Genomic DNA, 17,019 nt, shown 5'->3' on the forward strand with positions numbered 1-17,019 from the left:
TGGTCAATCTTCGTCTTCAGTTCAGTTGTCAGTAGAACCGTTAGATTTAGATTCACTGTCAACGCGTCATCAGTCTGCGATACCAGAGCCCGTGAGCAACGGCGCAGTGAACTTGTTGGAAAATATTGAAGAAGAAGAGTTTATCGATGATGAAGAAACTGAGGACAAAGATTTGATGGAAGAAGATGATTTGTCAGACGACGATGATTGATAGTATATAACGTTTTTCATTTACTTACTAAATTAACTGATTTAAATCATTAAGAATGCATAACTAAATAATTTTGTTTTGAATTTCAGATGGCTGCGGCTACAGGAGCTGGAGGCAGCGGAGGCGGGGATGACTTCTTAGCCCGTCTCCCGAATTATTGCCAGTCGGCGCCCGTACGTGATGGCGTCGAAGAAGAAGACGAGGATATCGAACCGACCGTGCGTGGGCCGATGGTCGGGCTTCGATCTGAGCGTGCACGGCGCCCCGGGGTGAAGGAAGTCGTTATTTATAACGAGGAGTTTCAGTCGTTCTTGCAGCCAGAGCGCGAGATGGATCCGGATCTCGCGACGTTCGTGAACACGCTCGGGTTGGTCATCCGAGACAAGATCTCGCCTACGGTCCCAAGGTGGACGAATGCGAACGTGGGGCCGGCGAAGGAGGCCGAGATCCGAGCAGCGATTCGAGACAAGTACGACATTCGAGTCGATGGTGATGCAACCGGGAAGAAGAAGGCGATTGTCGATGCGGCAATCATTCGAGACGCGAAGACTCGTCTTCGCGATTGGAGGCATACATTGCCGTCGTGGTTCGACATCGACTGCAAGAGCAGCGTACAGGTGGCGCGGTCGCTGAAACCGAAGACCGTTAAGCTCGACACCGAATGGGAGACGCTGATACAACGATATACGAGCGATGAATTTAAGGTAATATCGAATCATTTACGTTACTCGAATGTTTATTAAACGATTTGTTATTTACGTGTACGTTTACTTATATTACAACAGGCTATACAAGCGAAGAATAAGGCGAATCGCGCGAAGAAGAAGACGAAGACTCGACAGGGGACGATTGGGTTATCGACCCACCGCATGAAAAACGTAAGTTTTATGTTTATATGATACATCAAATCGTTAAAATTATCTAACACTTGAAGTTTTGTTTACATGCAGAAGAGCGTCGAGACAGGCGCATTCGAGAGCTTGTTTGCGAACTACAAGCGCCAACATCAGTCCGACAAGTCTGAATGGCTGACTCCTGAAGCCTCCGCACGTTATGTAAGTTTACATTTATTTTTCTTATTTTTCGATTAATATATACTAACTAGTTAATTATATCAGGATCGACTGGTCGCTAGGTTCAACACGTTGCGAGCGGAGGCTGAGCACCAAGGAGCGGACGTTGATATTTCCGTTCTAGAGCAGCAGGCGATCCGCGATATTATGGGTTCGCGGACTGATCACTTGACCGGCGTCGGACGTTTGGTGCCACAGGGAGCACGGATGGCGGCTGAAGTCGCCGAAGTCTACGGTTCGGAGGCTGGGACGTCGCAACCAGGATATGTCTCGCAGGAGGTGTTGGCATCGACCCTCGCCGCGTTCGCCGAGACAATACAGAGTCAGGTGCCCGGCCTCAACCTTAGCTCGTTCATGTCCCAATTTCCGCAGAGTTCGCAGCAGGCTCCGTCATCCCACAGCCAGCAGACTCCGACGGCCGGCGTCCACACTCCGACGCCCGACGTCCGCACTCCGACGGACGGCCAGCAGAGGACTCCCGACGCCAGCCAGCAGACGACGCCCGGCGGACCAAGTCAGTCTACTCCGACGCCGCAGCCTGCAGAACTTCAGCGCCAGCAGAAGAGCGTTTCTCGTCGAGGAGGGGGAAAACGAGTGGCGGGACGACAAAGCAAACGTCGCGACTAATGGTTTATTAGTTGTATTGTGTATTTATTATTTACATATTTCTCGATAACCGAAAACGTACGTAACCGGATCTTATATAGTTGTTGATTTGGATAATATAATTTAGTTTTTATATGATTTTTCATTTTAGAATTTCACAACCGAAAAACCGTAAAAAATAAATAATAAACGACGAAAAAAAAATTATAATAATAATAATTAGCGACGATAAAATCGTCGCTAAAAATTATTCACACAACGTTTTAGCGACGACTTTGTCGTCGCTAATTGACGCGGGAAAAATTCCCGCGTGAATTAGGGACGACAAAGTCGTCGCTAAAACTCTGTTTCACAACGAAAAAAACTTCTCGTCACAACATTTAGCGACGACTTTGTAGTCGCTAATTGACGCGGGATTTTTTCCCGCTGTAATTAGCGACGACAAATTCGTCGCTAATTGTCTGTTTCAAAATGAAAAAAAACTTCTCGTCACAACATTTACGGACGATTTTATCGTCGCTACTATCGTCGCTAAACATTTACCGACGATTAAATCGTCGCTAAATATATTTAGGCACGGCAAATGTTGTCGGTCCGTCTCGGATCGACAGGGACTAAAGCATCACCTCGACCCATGCGACCGGTGCAAGGCCTCGAGCGGCGAAACCTTGCCTCGGCCTTTGGCCGGCCCGAACCAGTGGTCGGGCCAAGGGTCAGCCGACCGGCGGCCGGCCGTATGCTCAGCCGGCCATATGCTCAGCCGGCCCTCCTCCATGGCCGGCCGGCCCTCCATGGCCGGCACTCCAAGGCCGGCCTTCCTCCATGGCCGGCCGGCTCTCCATGGCCGGTCCTCCAAGGCCGGCCCTCCATGGCCGGCCTTCCTCCATGGCCGGCCGGCTCTCCATGGCCGGCCCTCCAAGGCCGGCCCTCCATGGCCGGCCTCCCTCCATGGCCGGCGCTCCAAGGCCGGCCTCCCTCCATGGCCGGCACTCCAAGGCCGGCCTCCCTCCATGGCCGGCACTCCAAGGCCGGCCTTCCTCCATGGCCGGCCGGCTCTCCATGGCCGGCCCTCCAAGGCCGGCCCTCCTCCATGGCCGGCTCTCCATGGCCGGCCCTCCTCCAAGGCCGGCCCAACCTTGCTCACTCGGCCAAGGGGTCTTCAAACCACCCCTTGGCTGCCTATAAATACAAGGGTCCTTCCCTTGACCCAGGTAATCCATCTTTGAGTCCCGAAATGCTGCCGAACTCGTACTTCGCTCGTTTCGCTCATCTTTGGCCTCTAAACACCCCTAAAACCTCTATACTCCACCTCAATCTCACTAATGTTGAGCGTCGGAGAGGTAAACAGGGGCACCCCCCCTGTTTCCCCTTTGTAGTTCACGCCTTCTTTGCTTGCTTTTCAGGTATCAAGACGAGGTGAGCTTCATCTACAGCTAAGGGATGGCTTGGGATACCAAGCCCGACACGCTCGAGTCGGGACGAGACCACTTGGTCTGGCCTTGGGTCTAACCGTCTGCGACTCCTAAATCGTTGTCCGAAAAACTGCGACAACATTTTGGCGCTAGAAGGAGGGGATCTCTCGACCTTGACGACGCATTCCCTCTACCAGTTTTCTCCCTTTGTTCTCACGACTCTCGAGAGATGAGTCACCTACCCACTACCTCCGCGGGTACCCGAGCGACGAGCTCGAGGTACGGTCTCCGAAACCTTGCGCACCGTCTTGAAGGGCAACCTCGCGATAGCGAGAGCCAGCCCCAAGATCTGATGAACGACCCAGAGGCCGAGCTCCGAGAGGACACGGCCCGGCGGCTCGCGGAGCTCCTTGACCGTCCCGGCGTTGACAGCTCCCTCATCGCCGGTCTCCTCAGCTACGACGTCGAGGATCGATCTGCTCAAGATTACTCCGACCCCGAGTACGTGGAGGAGTCGAGGACCGACGAGGCCACCCCTAGCCTCGCTCAAACGCGACCCGAGAGGGCCAACGGTGCGTTGGCCGATCCTTTGTGCCCGGCGCGACAACAGGCACGGTCACAGTCCCGGGGACTCGCCCCCTCGGTTTCAAGAGGTGGCCGGACACGGCCCCTCGCCGAGGAGAGAGCGACTCTGGTCGACGATGGAGCCGATAGCCGAAGCGCTCGCCGGACGACCCGACCAAGGGCGACCTTGCCTCGTCACGCACAAAGCGTGGACCTTAGAGAGCGCTTGACGGCGCAGAGAAACTCTCGAGGGGAGGATCTCCGCCAAAGGCTAAATTCTCGAAGGGACGCGCTCCCCGCCGCAACTCTTGGCCGACCTCGGGCCAATGTCGTGGACCAAGCGTCCAATGAACGCCGACCGGTGACCCCCGTGGCCCCGACAATTGGCCCTGCCAACGGGCTTGATATGGTCACAATGATCCAGAGCCTCCAAAACCAAATCATCGAGATGAGGGAATCAGGGAGGCAAAGGCCGTACGGAGGGATCGAGGAATCATACTCTCCCTTCGCCGCACAAGTCCTCGCGCAGCCATGCGTGGGAAACTTTAAGTTACCGTCCATTCCCCCCTATGATGGACGTACGGACCCCCACTTCCACGTCCAACACTATGAGACGTGGATGACGATGCAAGGGCAGACGGACGCCACCCTCTGCCAAGCCTTCAGCCTGACCCTCACAGGGTCGGGCTTTGAGTGGTTCCAAAGTTTGAGGCCTGGAAGCATCCCGTCCTTCCGGGCCTTGCGAGAGGCTTTCCTCGCTCGCTTTGCCACGCTTGTGGCACAAAAGAAATCAAAGACCCACCTCCTCTCCATTCGACAGGGGAGAGATGAGACATTGAGACAATACCTCGCTCGCTTCACCGAGGAGTCTCACAAAGTCGAGGGCTTCGACGACAGGGACGCCATCACGGCGATTACCGAGGGAGTTCGCACGAGCGACTTCCTCAAGTCCATTGTCGGGCAAGTCCCGCGAGACATGGCGGAGCTGATGACGAGAGCCCGCACACATATGGGAATCGAGGACTATCTCGATGGCCGCGATGGCCGGAAGTCAGGAGGACAAGGTAGTCGCCACCGCGAAGAACGGGACGAAGATCGCCCCGACCCTCAAAGCAAGAGGAGCAAGGGAGGCCGGGCCCCTAACATTCGCCCCCTCTCTGGTCCAAGATCGTCGCACGTTGATAGCTTCCGAGCGTCATCAACATTCACCCCTCTGAACACTCCGCAAGAGCGGATCCTAGCTCTACACCGCGACAAGCTAGGAAGTCCGGCTCCCCTTGCGAAGGACCCCGCGAAGAGGGATCGAAATAAGTTCTGTGAGTACCACCAGGATCACGGGCATCTGACGTCCGAGTGCTACCATCTTAGGCGTCAGATCGAGGCCCTGATTCAAGGCGGGAAGTTAAAAGAGTATGTCCTGAGAACGGTCGGGGCGGCCACGGCGCACGAAGGCCATCCATGGCAGGGAAGGAAGGGACCGGCGATGGTGACTGTCATGGACCAGGCAGCGATTGAAGAACCGGAGAGCTCACAGCTGCATGTCGTGGGCTAAGCCCGTCCCCTTTTCTCATTATGTCATTTTATTTCCGGTTTTAAGACAATCTCGAATTTCAATAAGGCCAATGGCCCAGGGATGTAATTTTTGACTATTTATGCATGATAATTGCATCACATTTCACCTCGAAGTCTTTATCTTGCTGCGTTATAATTTCTAGTCTCCTCTACGAGTACACGAGAAACTCGGGGGGCTAATGGGAAACAATGCTAAAAAAAAAAAAGGAAAAGGGTACAAAAAAGACGTGCAAATCGATTATGCCTTCGTTGGCAAATCGAGAAAACAAGACGCGCACAATACAAAAAAGACGTGCAAATCGATTATGCCTTCGTTGGCAAATCGAGAAAAGTAAGACGCGCACAAAACGACAAAGACGTGCAAATCGATTATGCCTTCGTTGGCAAATCAAGAAAAGTAAGACGCGCACAAAACGACAAAGACGTGCAAATCGATTATGCCTTCGTTGGCAAATCGAGAAAAGTAAGACGCGCACAAAACGACAAAGACGTGCAAATCGATTATGCCTTCGTTGGCAAATCGAGAAAAGTAAGACGCGCACAAAACGACAAAGACGTGCAAATCGATTATGCCTTCGTTGGCAAATCGAGAAAAGTAAGACGCGCACAAAACGACAAAGACGTGCAAATCGATTATGCCTTCGTTGGCAAATCGAGAAAAGTAAGATGCGCACAAAACGGCAAAGACGTGCAAATCGATTATGCCTTCGTTGGCAAATCGAGAAAACAAGACGCGCACAAACCGGCAAAGACGTGCAAATCGATTATGCCTTCGTTGGCAAGTCGAGAAAATAAGACGCGCACAACGCAATAAAGCCGTGCTAATCGATCACGCCCTCATTGGTAGATCGAGAAAATGAGACACGCGCGATCAACCCGAAACAAAAAAGTCGTCCCTCGCGACGCGCGAAGGCCATTCCTCATGACGCAAACCCGAGAGCATTCATCCCGCATCCGTATAAAGAGTAGATTTTGAGTTTCCACTCGATCTACGCTCGACCGGAAACTCGGGGGGCTAATGTTGTCGGTCCGTCTCGGATCGACAGGGACTAAAGCATCACCTCGACCCATGCGACCGGTGCAAGGCCTCGAGCGGCGAAACCTTGCCTCGGCCTTTGGCCGGCCCGAACCAGTGGTCGGGCCAAGGGTCAGCCGACCGGTGGCCGGCCGTATGCTCAGCCGGCCCTCCTCCATGGCCGGCCGGCCCTCCATGGCCGGCACTCCAAGGCCGACCTTCCTCCATGGCCGGCCGGCTCTCCATGGCCGGCCCTCCAAGGCCGGCCCTCCATGGCCGGCCTTCCTCCATGGCCGGCCGGCTCTCCATGGCCGGCCCTCCAAGGCCGGCCCTCCATGGCCGGCCTCCCTCCAAGGCCGGCCCTCCATGGCCGGCCTCCCTCCATGGCCGGCACTCCAAGGCCGGCCTTCCTCCATGGCCGGCCGGCTCTCCATGGCCGGCCCTCCAAGGCCGGCCCTCCATGGCCAGCCTCCCTCCAAGGCCGGCCCTCCATGGCCGGCCTCCCTCCAAGGCCGGCCCTCCATGGCCGGCCTCCCTCCAAGGCCGGCCCTCCATGGCCGGCCTCCCTCCATGGCCGGCGCTCCAAGGCCGGCCTCCCTCCATGGCCGGCGCTCCAAGGCCGGCCTCCCTCCAAGGCCGGCCCTCCATGGCCGGCCTCCCTCCATGGCCGGCGCTCCAAGGCCGGCCTCCCTCCATGGCCGGCGCTCCAAGGCCGGCCTCCCTCCATGGCCGGCACTCCAAGGCCGGCCTCCCTCCATGGCCGGCACTCCAAGGCCGGCCTTCCTCCATGGCCGGCCGGCTCTCCATGGCCGGCCCTCCAAGGCCGGCCCTCCTCCATGGCCGGCTCTCCATGGCCGGCCCTCCTCCAAGGCCGGCCCAACCTTGCTCACTCGGCCAAGGGGTCTTCAAACCACCCCTTGGCTGCCTATAAATACAAGGGTCCTTCCCTTGACCCAGGTAATCCATCTTTGAGTCCCGAAACGCTGCCGAACTCGTACTTCGCTCGTTTCGCTCATCTTTGGCCTCTAAACACCCCTAAAACCTCTATACTCCACCTCAATCTCACTAATGTTGAGCGTCGGAGAGGTAAACAGGGGCACCCCCCTGTTTCCCCTTTGTAGTTCACGCCTTCTTTGCTTGCTTTCCAGGTATCAAGACGAGGTGAGCTTCATCTACAGCTAAGGGACGGCTTGGGATACCAAGCCCGACACGCTGGAGTCGGGACGAGACCACTTGGTCTGGCCTTGGGTCTAACCGTCTGCGACTCCTAAATCGTTGTCCGAAAAACTGCGACAACAGCAAATTAGCGACGATTTTTATCGTCGCTAATATCGTCGCTAAATACATTTAGCGACGACTTTAGGGTTATTACCGACGAAAAAAATCGTCGGTAAATGTTGTAGTGTAATACTCCTCGTGCCGACTCTTCACACAACTCCTCGAGTCGAGCTCGCTCCTCGAGTCCAGCTGCACCTCGAGTCGAGCTCGCTCCTCGAGTCCAGTTTACTCCTCGAGTCGAGCTCGCTCCTCGAGTCCAGTTCGCTCCTCGAGTCGATCTCCGAGTCCCCGAGTCGACTAATACTCCTCGACCGACTCTTCACACAACTCCTTGAGTCGAGCTCGCTCCTCGAGTCCAGTTCGCTCATCGAGTCGAGCTCCGTGTCCGCGAGTCGACTGATACTCCTCGTGCCAACTTCACGCAATTCCTCGAGTCGAGCTCGCTCCTCGAGTCCAATTCGCTCCTCGAGTCGAGCTCGCTCCTCGAGTCCAGTTCGCTCCTCGAGTCGAGCTCCGAGTCCGCGAGTCGACTGTTACTCCTCGTACCGAATCTTCACGTAACTCGTCGGGTCGAGCTCGTGTTGGAATCGATCTAGGGTTTGAGAAAATAATTAACGCTTCGGTAAGCGGCGGAATTTTAAAAATTTTCTTTTACAAGTAAAACAGTTTTTACTAACCTAGACAAGTGCAAGTACATGTAATTAAAACCAATATGAGCTAGTAGTTTACTAACCTTTCTTGAAGCTTGAACTTTGAAGAAGCTTGTGGAAAGTTTGCAACGCTCGTCTCCCCTCGCAGCACGTCTCTCTTTCTTTCCTCGGCACCTCGAGCAACCACGAAAGTTTCTATCACTAAATCACTCGAAAAGAAGGAATCAGTGAGTGGGCACTTTTAAACACTACGACTTAAGAACGAGTCTCGAAGTCGCAGAGCTAAACACTAGGTCGAGTGAGGACCTAGGTGCCAACACAAGAAATAATCGAAAATAAAATAGAGAGAGAGAGAGAGGATTTTCGGCCAAGTTCTAGAGAGAGAGTCTCTCAAATCTCTTAAACTTGGATGAATGAATTGTGAGGAAATGAGGCTCCTATTTATAGGAGAGGCTTTACCTTCAATAAGGTAGTTTCCTCTTCTATAGAATATCACATATTCATGAGCAAATATTGCCTCTTTCCCACTTGAGAAACTCGGCCAAACAAGGCTTCTAGAAGCCTTGATTTGTTTCCAATTTTGTTCATGGCTTGCCTTTTATCTCAACATGGCCGATTACCCTAGTGCATCTACATGCAAATTTGTTTCCTCTTTTTATTTTGGCAAGTATCTAAATACATTTATGCACAAAATAAACTCCCTTTCTTTCTTAGGGTTGGGCGCCCAAGGCCTTCTAGAAAAGGCTTCTAGAAGCTTTTCCATTTCTTCATGACAACATGAAAAAGGCCCATTAAGAATTTTCAATAAAATTCTCATGAAATGAAATTAATTCACAAGGCCCAGTTAATCATATTATGGCCGAGTGACATTAAGTCATCAAATGAACTTGTCAAAATTTATTGACATCCATTTCATCCTTATGTCTCAAAAGACAAAAATACCCTTTCGACAATTTGCGTTCTTGTTTTGACTTAGCTTCCAGTTTAACTATTCCTATCGATGTGATTCGTGACAGTGACCTCATGGACCCAAATGAACAAAGCTTGAGCTAAACACTTGGACTCAAAAGTTCACAAACCTTTTCCAAGTTTAGCTTAATGTCAACTGACTCCACTAAAGAGCTGACACTGAAAATCTCTCGGTTCAAATGAATTTATTTTCTACTCAAGAATTCGACTTAATTATGATGAGCGGATCCACTGAATATTATCTATGTTTACCCTTCATGAATGTCATCAGCTAGTCGGGATTTACTAAATTACCATTTTACCCTTCTAGCTGTTATTTCCTCAACTCCTTTGTCACTTGTGAATAAGTTAAAAACAATGTATTGACGAGGAGCTAACAAGTCACATTGTTTCATCCAAAAGAGTCAGGACTCAATTTGGACACTGGCCAGTTCATTTATTCACACTCCAAGGAACAAAGCATGAGGTGACATACATTGCATTTCAGCAATCTTGTACATGAATTCCTTATCTATGAGAACTTCACAAAGTTACTCATGACATACTCACAACTTAGTATTTCACCAATAGGCCCTGTTCGGAATGACATAGTGAGTCCGAACTCTGACTTTCTCAAATGAGAATACTAAGGTGTGAAATGGCATGTCTCATTTCAGGATTAAGGTAAGCATGATGCAATTCATACATAGTGACTTCGAGACATAAGAGGTTAAATGGTTTGTTCTTATATTGTCTCTAGAAGTGCACTGGTCAATTCAGTACCTTCGGAAGATACCTAGAAGAACTATAGAGTCCCCAACTCTCAATGCCTCATAACCAGACATCATAGATTCTTCTAACAATCATACTGAGGTCAATAGTCCTTTGACCCTAAGATTGCGAATATATCGTTTTAAGCAAACTACGAAGAGTTTGTTCATGCAAATCTACATTTGTCTCTTCGTAAGTTGTTAAGTTTGTTTATGGACTAAAAGACTAAGGTTTTATCATAAAGCTTCAGACAAGGAAGATTGAATGAACGTTTCAACTTTTTATTAATGAATAAGCAATTACAAGCAAGAGTCTTCGTAAGACTATATGACATCAAATGTACATAAATAAACACTACTACTCTTCTTGTGGGCACCATTGACAACAAACTCCCACTTGACTCAAAGAAGATGTGAGTAGTCCTACATGCCTAAATCCTTTCGAAGTTGGTCGAAGACCATGTTCGCTAGGGCCTTGGTGAATGGATCTGCTAGAGATCTACTTCACCTCCACGTCTCCGCGTTGCGCGATCTCTCGAATCAAATGGTATTTCCTCTCAATATGCTTAGAGCGCTTATGGCTTCTAGGTTCCTTTGAGTTAGCGACAGCCCCACTATTATCACAATAAAGGGTCATGGGCTCGTCGACGTTTGGAACAACTTCCATATACTTAAGGAATTTTCCAAGCCATACAGCCTCTTTGGATGCTTCAGAAGCAGACACATATTCTGCTTCCATTGTGGAGTCAGCAATGCAAGATTGCTTAATACTTCTCCACACAACAGCTCCACCATTAAGGATGAACACAGATCCCGAAGTGGATTTCCTGGAATCCTTATCCGCTTGAAAATCGGAGTCGGTATATCCCGTCACAGTCAGGTCAGTACCTGAGTATGTAAGCATCAAGTTCCTAGTTCTTCGAAGATACTTAAGAACATGCTTAACAGCAATCCAGTGCTCGGGTCCAGGGTTGGATTGGAAACGACTAACTACGCCAACGGCGAAACATATATCATGTCTTGTGCAAAGCATAGCATACATGAGGCTTCCTACGGCAAAGGCGTAAGGAATTTTCCTCATGTCTTAAATCTCTTGTGCAGTCTTGGGAGACTGGTCCTTAGAGAGTGAAACTCCATGCCTAAAGGGTGTTTAGCCCTTCTTGGAGTCTTGCATCGAGAAGTGATCCATTATCTTATCAATATAAGATGCTTGAGAGAGCGACAGGGTCCGGTTTTTCCTATCTCGAAAGATTTGGATCCCCAGAATGTACGCTGCTTCTCCTAGATCCTTCATATCGAATTGCTTTGCCAGCCAGACCTTAACCTCAGATAACTTACCCACGTCATTACCAATGAGTAGTATATCATCGACATATAGTACCAGAAACACAACTTTGCCTTCGTGTATTAACTTGTAAACACAAGGCTCATCTATTGACTGTTCAAAGCCGGAGATCTTTACAGTTTCATCGAATCTAATATTCCACGATCTAGATGCTTTCTTTAGTCCATAAATGGATTTAAGCAACTCACAAACCTTGGTCTCTTGACCTTTATCCACGAAACCGTCTGGTTGAGCCATGTAAATGCGCTCGTCAAGATTTCCATTCAGAAAGGCTGTCTTGACATCCATTTGCCAGATCTCATAGTCGAGAGCTGCAGCTATGGATAGGAGTATGCGGATGGATTTAAGCATTGCGACTGGCGAGAAGGTTTCTTCATAGTCAATCCCTTCTTGTTGGGTATAACCCTTTGCCACAAGTCGTGCTTTGAACGTCTCGACGTTCCCATCAGGACCCCTTTTCTTCTTGTATATCCACTTACACCCTACGGGTTTAATCCCTTCAGGAAGGTCTACAAGTTTCCAGACTTTGTTGACATACATCGAGTGCATTTCAACTTTCATGGCGTCAAGCCAAAGGTTTGATTCAGAACAAGCCATTGCTTGGCTATAGGAAACAGGGTCATCCATGTCGGAGACGGCTACAAGAGAGTCTCCATAAGACATGTACCTGTCAGGCTTTTGAGTAGCCCTCCCACTACGTCTAAGTACTACTTGACGAGATGCTGATGAGTTAGGTTGTGTTTCAGTTGGGGTAAGAACAGTTCTTACAGATGAGGTAGAAGCTTCCTCACCCAACTTTTCTTCAAGCACAATTTTGCTTCTAGGTTTCGCATCCTTCATAAAGTCCTCCTCAAGGAAACGAGCATTCGTGCTAACGAAAGTCTTATCGTCCTCGGGACTATAGAAAGTAAAACCTTTGGTTTCCTTCGGATATCCTACAAACAGGCACAATTCTGACCTACTAGCCAACTTGCTAGTCTTTTGCCTCAGCACGTGTGCAGGGCAACCCCAAATTCGGATGCGGCCAAGATTCACTTTACGGCCAGTCCATCGTTCATAAGGAGTACCAGGAACCGTTTTGGACGGAACTTGGTTCAGAATGTAGGCGGCTGTTTCGAGGGCATATCCCCAAAAGGAAAGCGGGAGTGATGAGTAACTCATCATTGATCTGACCATCTCCATAAGAGTTCGGTTTCTTCTCTCTGACACTCCGTTTTGTTGAGGTGTGCCAGGTGCGGTAAGCTGAGAAGCGATACCTTCTTCTTTAAGAAAGTCATCGAACTCTCCAGACATATACTCACCACCTCGATCAGATCGAAGGGTTTTGATCACTTTGCCAGTTTGCTTTTCCACTAAAGCCCTAAAGACCTTAAATACGTTAAAGGTCTCGGATTTGTGTTTAAGCAAATAGACAAACCCATATCTTGAGTAGTCATCAGTGAAGGTAACGAAGTATTCGTATCCTCCACGTGCCTGTTGGTTGAGCGGACCACATACATCAGAATGTATTAGTTCCAGCAACTCAGTGGCTCTTCGACCCTTATCGGAGAAAGGTCGCTTAGTCATTTTTCCTTCTATGCAGGATTCACAAGTAGGTAGTGAACCTATTGCAGAGGCTTGGAGTGGACCATCCCTCACAAGTCTCTTAATCCTATCTAGACTGATATGACCAAGTCTTAAGTGCCAGAGGTATGTTGATTTTGTTAGATCGGAGGATTCAGAAAGTTTGATCCTCTTTGGCTCCCTAATTAGATCGTTATCTATTTCGGTGTCTAAAAGAGAAGGTTGAGTGGGATAGATGTAAAAAAGAGCATTCTTCATACATGCATCAGTGACAAAAGCATTATCAGGAAACGAAATACGAATTCCATTCTTAATGAACTTTAAACAATAATCTTGCTCAAGAAGACGAGCAACGGATATTAAGTTCTTACCAAAGGTAGGAACAAAATAAACATTATTCAAGTTTATAGTACGGTCTTCAAAAGACAATGTCACGGATCCCACAGCCTTCGCAGACACCACGCTCTCATCACCCCATTTGAAACAGAACTCGCCTTCCTCTAAGCTTTTGGTTTTCTTAAAACCATTCAAGGAACAACAAATATGATTAGTAGCAGCGGAGTCAAGAATCCACGTTGATACATTATCAGCTACTAAGCATGCTTCAGTAACTAGTACAATGCTATGTTCCTTTTCTTTGAGATAGGCAGTACAGTTCTTTTTATCGGCCTTGTAAGGTCTCTTCACAGTTCCAGAGGCGGAGGCTTTTTGCTCAGTAGCATGTGCCTCTCCTTGATTCCTCTTTCTCTTAGTGAGACCTACAGTAGTGTGAAATTCCATTATAAGCTTGGTAACAGTGTACTCTAGCTTGTTAATGGAGTAGTTCATCTTGGAGGTATCAAGAGACGCGGGGAGAGTTTCTAAGATCATATCTATGACATTCTTCCCATCAATCTCAGATCCTAGGATTTCCATTCTATTCAGAAAACTAATGATCAGTATCATAAAGTCTCTAACAGGAGTCCTAGCCTTCATATGACAGTTCATAAACTGTCGGACTGCTTGTTGCCTTGTTTGACGCCTTTGCCCTCCAAACATCTCAAGGAGATTGTAGAGCATGTCAGCGGCAGTCTCGATGTCACGATGTTGCTCTTTCAGCATATTGTTCATAGATGCTAAAATATAGCACCTCATAATCTCATCGGATCGAAGCCAGGCCGCTAAGGCGTCATTGTCCTCTTGAGTTGAATCATCATTCGTCAGAGGAGGACACGGGGTGGTGAGTACCCATTTGTGCTTGTTAACGGTAGGTGTTATGTCGAGGTTACGTTTCGAATCTACGTAGTTTTCGTTTTCGAGTTTGATCGAGGAAAGAAAGATTGAGAGAGGGTTGAGAGACATATTGCCTATAAAAGTTGAAACAAGTTTATGATTAGTCTTTGGTTTAGGATTTAAGTTTCATTAAGACTTTTGTAAAATCCAAAGGTGTTATAAACCAAACGATAATTTACTCCCTCAAGAGAAGGCCGCAAAAAATCTCCATTTATAAGTAAATGACACATCATTAATGCTAAGCCAAGATGTCAATACATCTATTTTGACTAGCCACCTTGTCAATTGGTTTGATCACTCATATCCTTTCGCAGAGCCTCAAGGGAGGATACTAGGGATTGAGCCTAAGCGTGCAACCAACCACTTAGTCCAAAAGATCAGCTTTGAAAAACAATCCCCCAAGGGGAGGCCTTGCCATCATTGCATCACTCTCGGACGTAGCTCATTGAGCAATGATCGAAGCAATAACGCCTTGGAGTACTCACATTTAAGTGAGGGTCGCAAGAGCGGCTCTTAGTCCCACGTTATTGCATCTTTCACTAGTGTTGGGGATCGCGGGTTACAAACAACGAATATAACCCTCCCACTTAGTTTTTGGAGTTGGTTCATCGACTCTTATAAGTTCGGAAAAAAATTTCCTAGTTAGAGAGCGACAGAGCGGACAACTAGAAGAGAATCCTAGATTGACATGTTCAGAGCAGTATTAGTGCATAAAGGCACAAGGTATATACTCGATCTTTTCCTATTTTCTATTTCGGGAAAGTGCGTGAGGGAAGTGTGAACTTCAACTCACTCGAACACTTGAAAGTTTGAGATTACACATCCTTTTATTTTTCAGCTTGTCTACAAGGAGACCTCCCACTCAAAATTTCAAGAGCATATAGATTTTGAACATATGTGATATAGATATAGTTTTTAAAACATTTTGAAAACTTATTTGATATGGATGACAAAATATTTTCAAGTTTGAAAGTGAAAACGGTTTTTCAAAATTCAAACTAGTTTTGTAAAAATTCAATTTCAATTAAACTTTCAAAAATCAAAACATTTTAATCTACCACATCATGTTTATAATCATATGAAAAGCATTTTTGCTCAAGAAAGTTTTCTCATTAGAGTTCTATAACTCATGGTAGTGGGGTTTGATAAAACGTTCCGTTACACTTGATTCTTTTTCGCACTCATGCCACCGGATTTCTAAAAAACTGGAGTTTCAGACAGCCGCGCACCTCGGAGTAAAATCGCCATATCTGGCGGCTCCGATGTCCTTTTCAGCCGAAACCGGTGGCATTGGACAGAGGACAGACAGAGCTTTAATTTGATTGAAGAATCATTAAATTTCAATTTCTGATCAGAGAGTTATGCCACTTTTAATGCGGGTTTACTCCAGCTCAAAGAAAAAGAAATAAATTTAAACTTTGGTCCTTTTTAGGTGCGAAAAAGAATCAAGTGTAACGGAACGTTTTAAGATGTTGTTTAAAGCTTTTATATGTGTTTTATTAGCAGGGTAATAACATAGAATAAAAGAGATAACAACAAGCATAAAACGAATACGGTAAATAAAAGAAACTAGAAAGACAAAGTAACTAGTCACAAAATTTACCGAAATTTCTCAAACCTTTAAAACACGTTTTTCAATATAAAAAATTAAAAACTTTTAGAACTGATTCTAACGTGTTTTAAAATCATCCCAAACTCATAGAAAATCAACATGCTTTTTAATTTAAAGACATGAGCAATAAATTAAAAAAAAAATCTAAGATAACAATTCTAACTTGTCACAAAATTAGTAAACTTTCGAAAACGATTTTCAAGCTCATAATTTTAAAAACATGTACATGCTAATCTTTGACCATAGCTCTGATACCATTTGTTGGAATCGATCTAGGGTTTGAGAAAATAATTAACGCTTCGGTAAGCGGCGGAATTTTAAAAATTTTCTTTTACAAGTAAAACAGTTTTTACTAACCTAGACAAGTGCAAGTACATGTAATTAAAACCAATATGAGCTAGAAGTTTACTAACCTTTCTTGAAGCTTGAACTTTGAAGAAGCTTGTGGAAAGTTTGCAACGCTCGTCTCCCCTCGCAGCACGTCTCTCTTTCTTTCCTCGGCACCTCGAGCAACCACGAAAGTTTCTATCACTAAATCACTCGAAAAGAAGGAATCAGTGAGTGGGCACTTTTAAACACTACGACTTAAGAACGAGTCTCGAAGTCGCAGAGCTAAACACTAGGTCGAGTGAGGACCTAGGTGCCAAGACAAGAAATAATCGAAAATAAACTAGAGAGAGAGAGAGAGGATTTTCGGCCAAGTTCTAGAGAGAGAGTCTCTCAAATCTCTTAAACTTGGATGAATGAATTGTGAGGAAATGAGGCTCCTATTTATAGGAGAGGCTTTACCTTCAATAAGGTAGTTTCCTCTTCTATAGAATATCACATATTCATGAGCAAATATTGCCTCTTTCCCACTTGAGAAACTCGGCCAAACAAGGCTTCTAGAAGCCTTGATTTGTTTCCAATTTTGTTCATGGCTTGCCTTTTCTCTCAACATGGCCGATTACCCTAGTGCATCTACATGCAAATTTGTTTCCTCTTTTTATTTTGGCAAGTATCTAAATACATTTATGCACAAAATAAACTCCCTTTCTTTCTTAGGGTTGGGCGCCCAAGGCCTTCTAGAAAAGGCTTCTAGAAGCTTTTCCATTTCTTCATGACAACATGAAAAAGGCCCATTAAGAA

The 17,019-nt window shown here is 47.4% G+C and overlaps 1 protein-coding gene across 1 annotated transcript; it reads left to right on the forward strand.

Annotated features, from left to right (window-relative positions):
- Positions 1–1,155: 1,155 nt before the first annotated feature.
- On the forward strand, positions 1,156–13,779 carry LOC149404180 (uncharacterized). The gene is made up of 3 exons (XM_089607434.1): positions 1,156–1,266; positions 1,330–1,798; positions 13,760–13,779. Exons 1-3 carry the CDS (start codon positions 1,156–1,158, stop codon positions 13,777–13,779), a joined length of 600 nt encoding a protein of 199 aa, XP_089463560.1.
- The last annotated feature ends 3,240 nt before the right edge of the window (positions 13,780–17,019 follow it).

Source organism: Urtica dioica, chromosome 2 (assembly GCF_054948205.1).
Source record: "Urtica dioica subsp. dioica isolate 48M chromosome 2, U.dioica_male_clone48M_v1_H2, whole genome shotgun sequence".
Classification (NCBI taxonomy): Eukaryota; Viridiplantae; Streptophyta; class Magnoliopsida; order Rosales; family Urticaceae; genus Urtica; species Urtica dioica.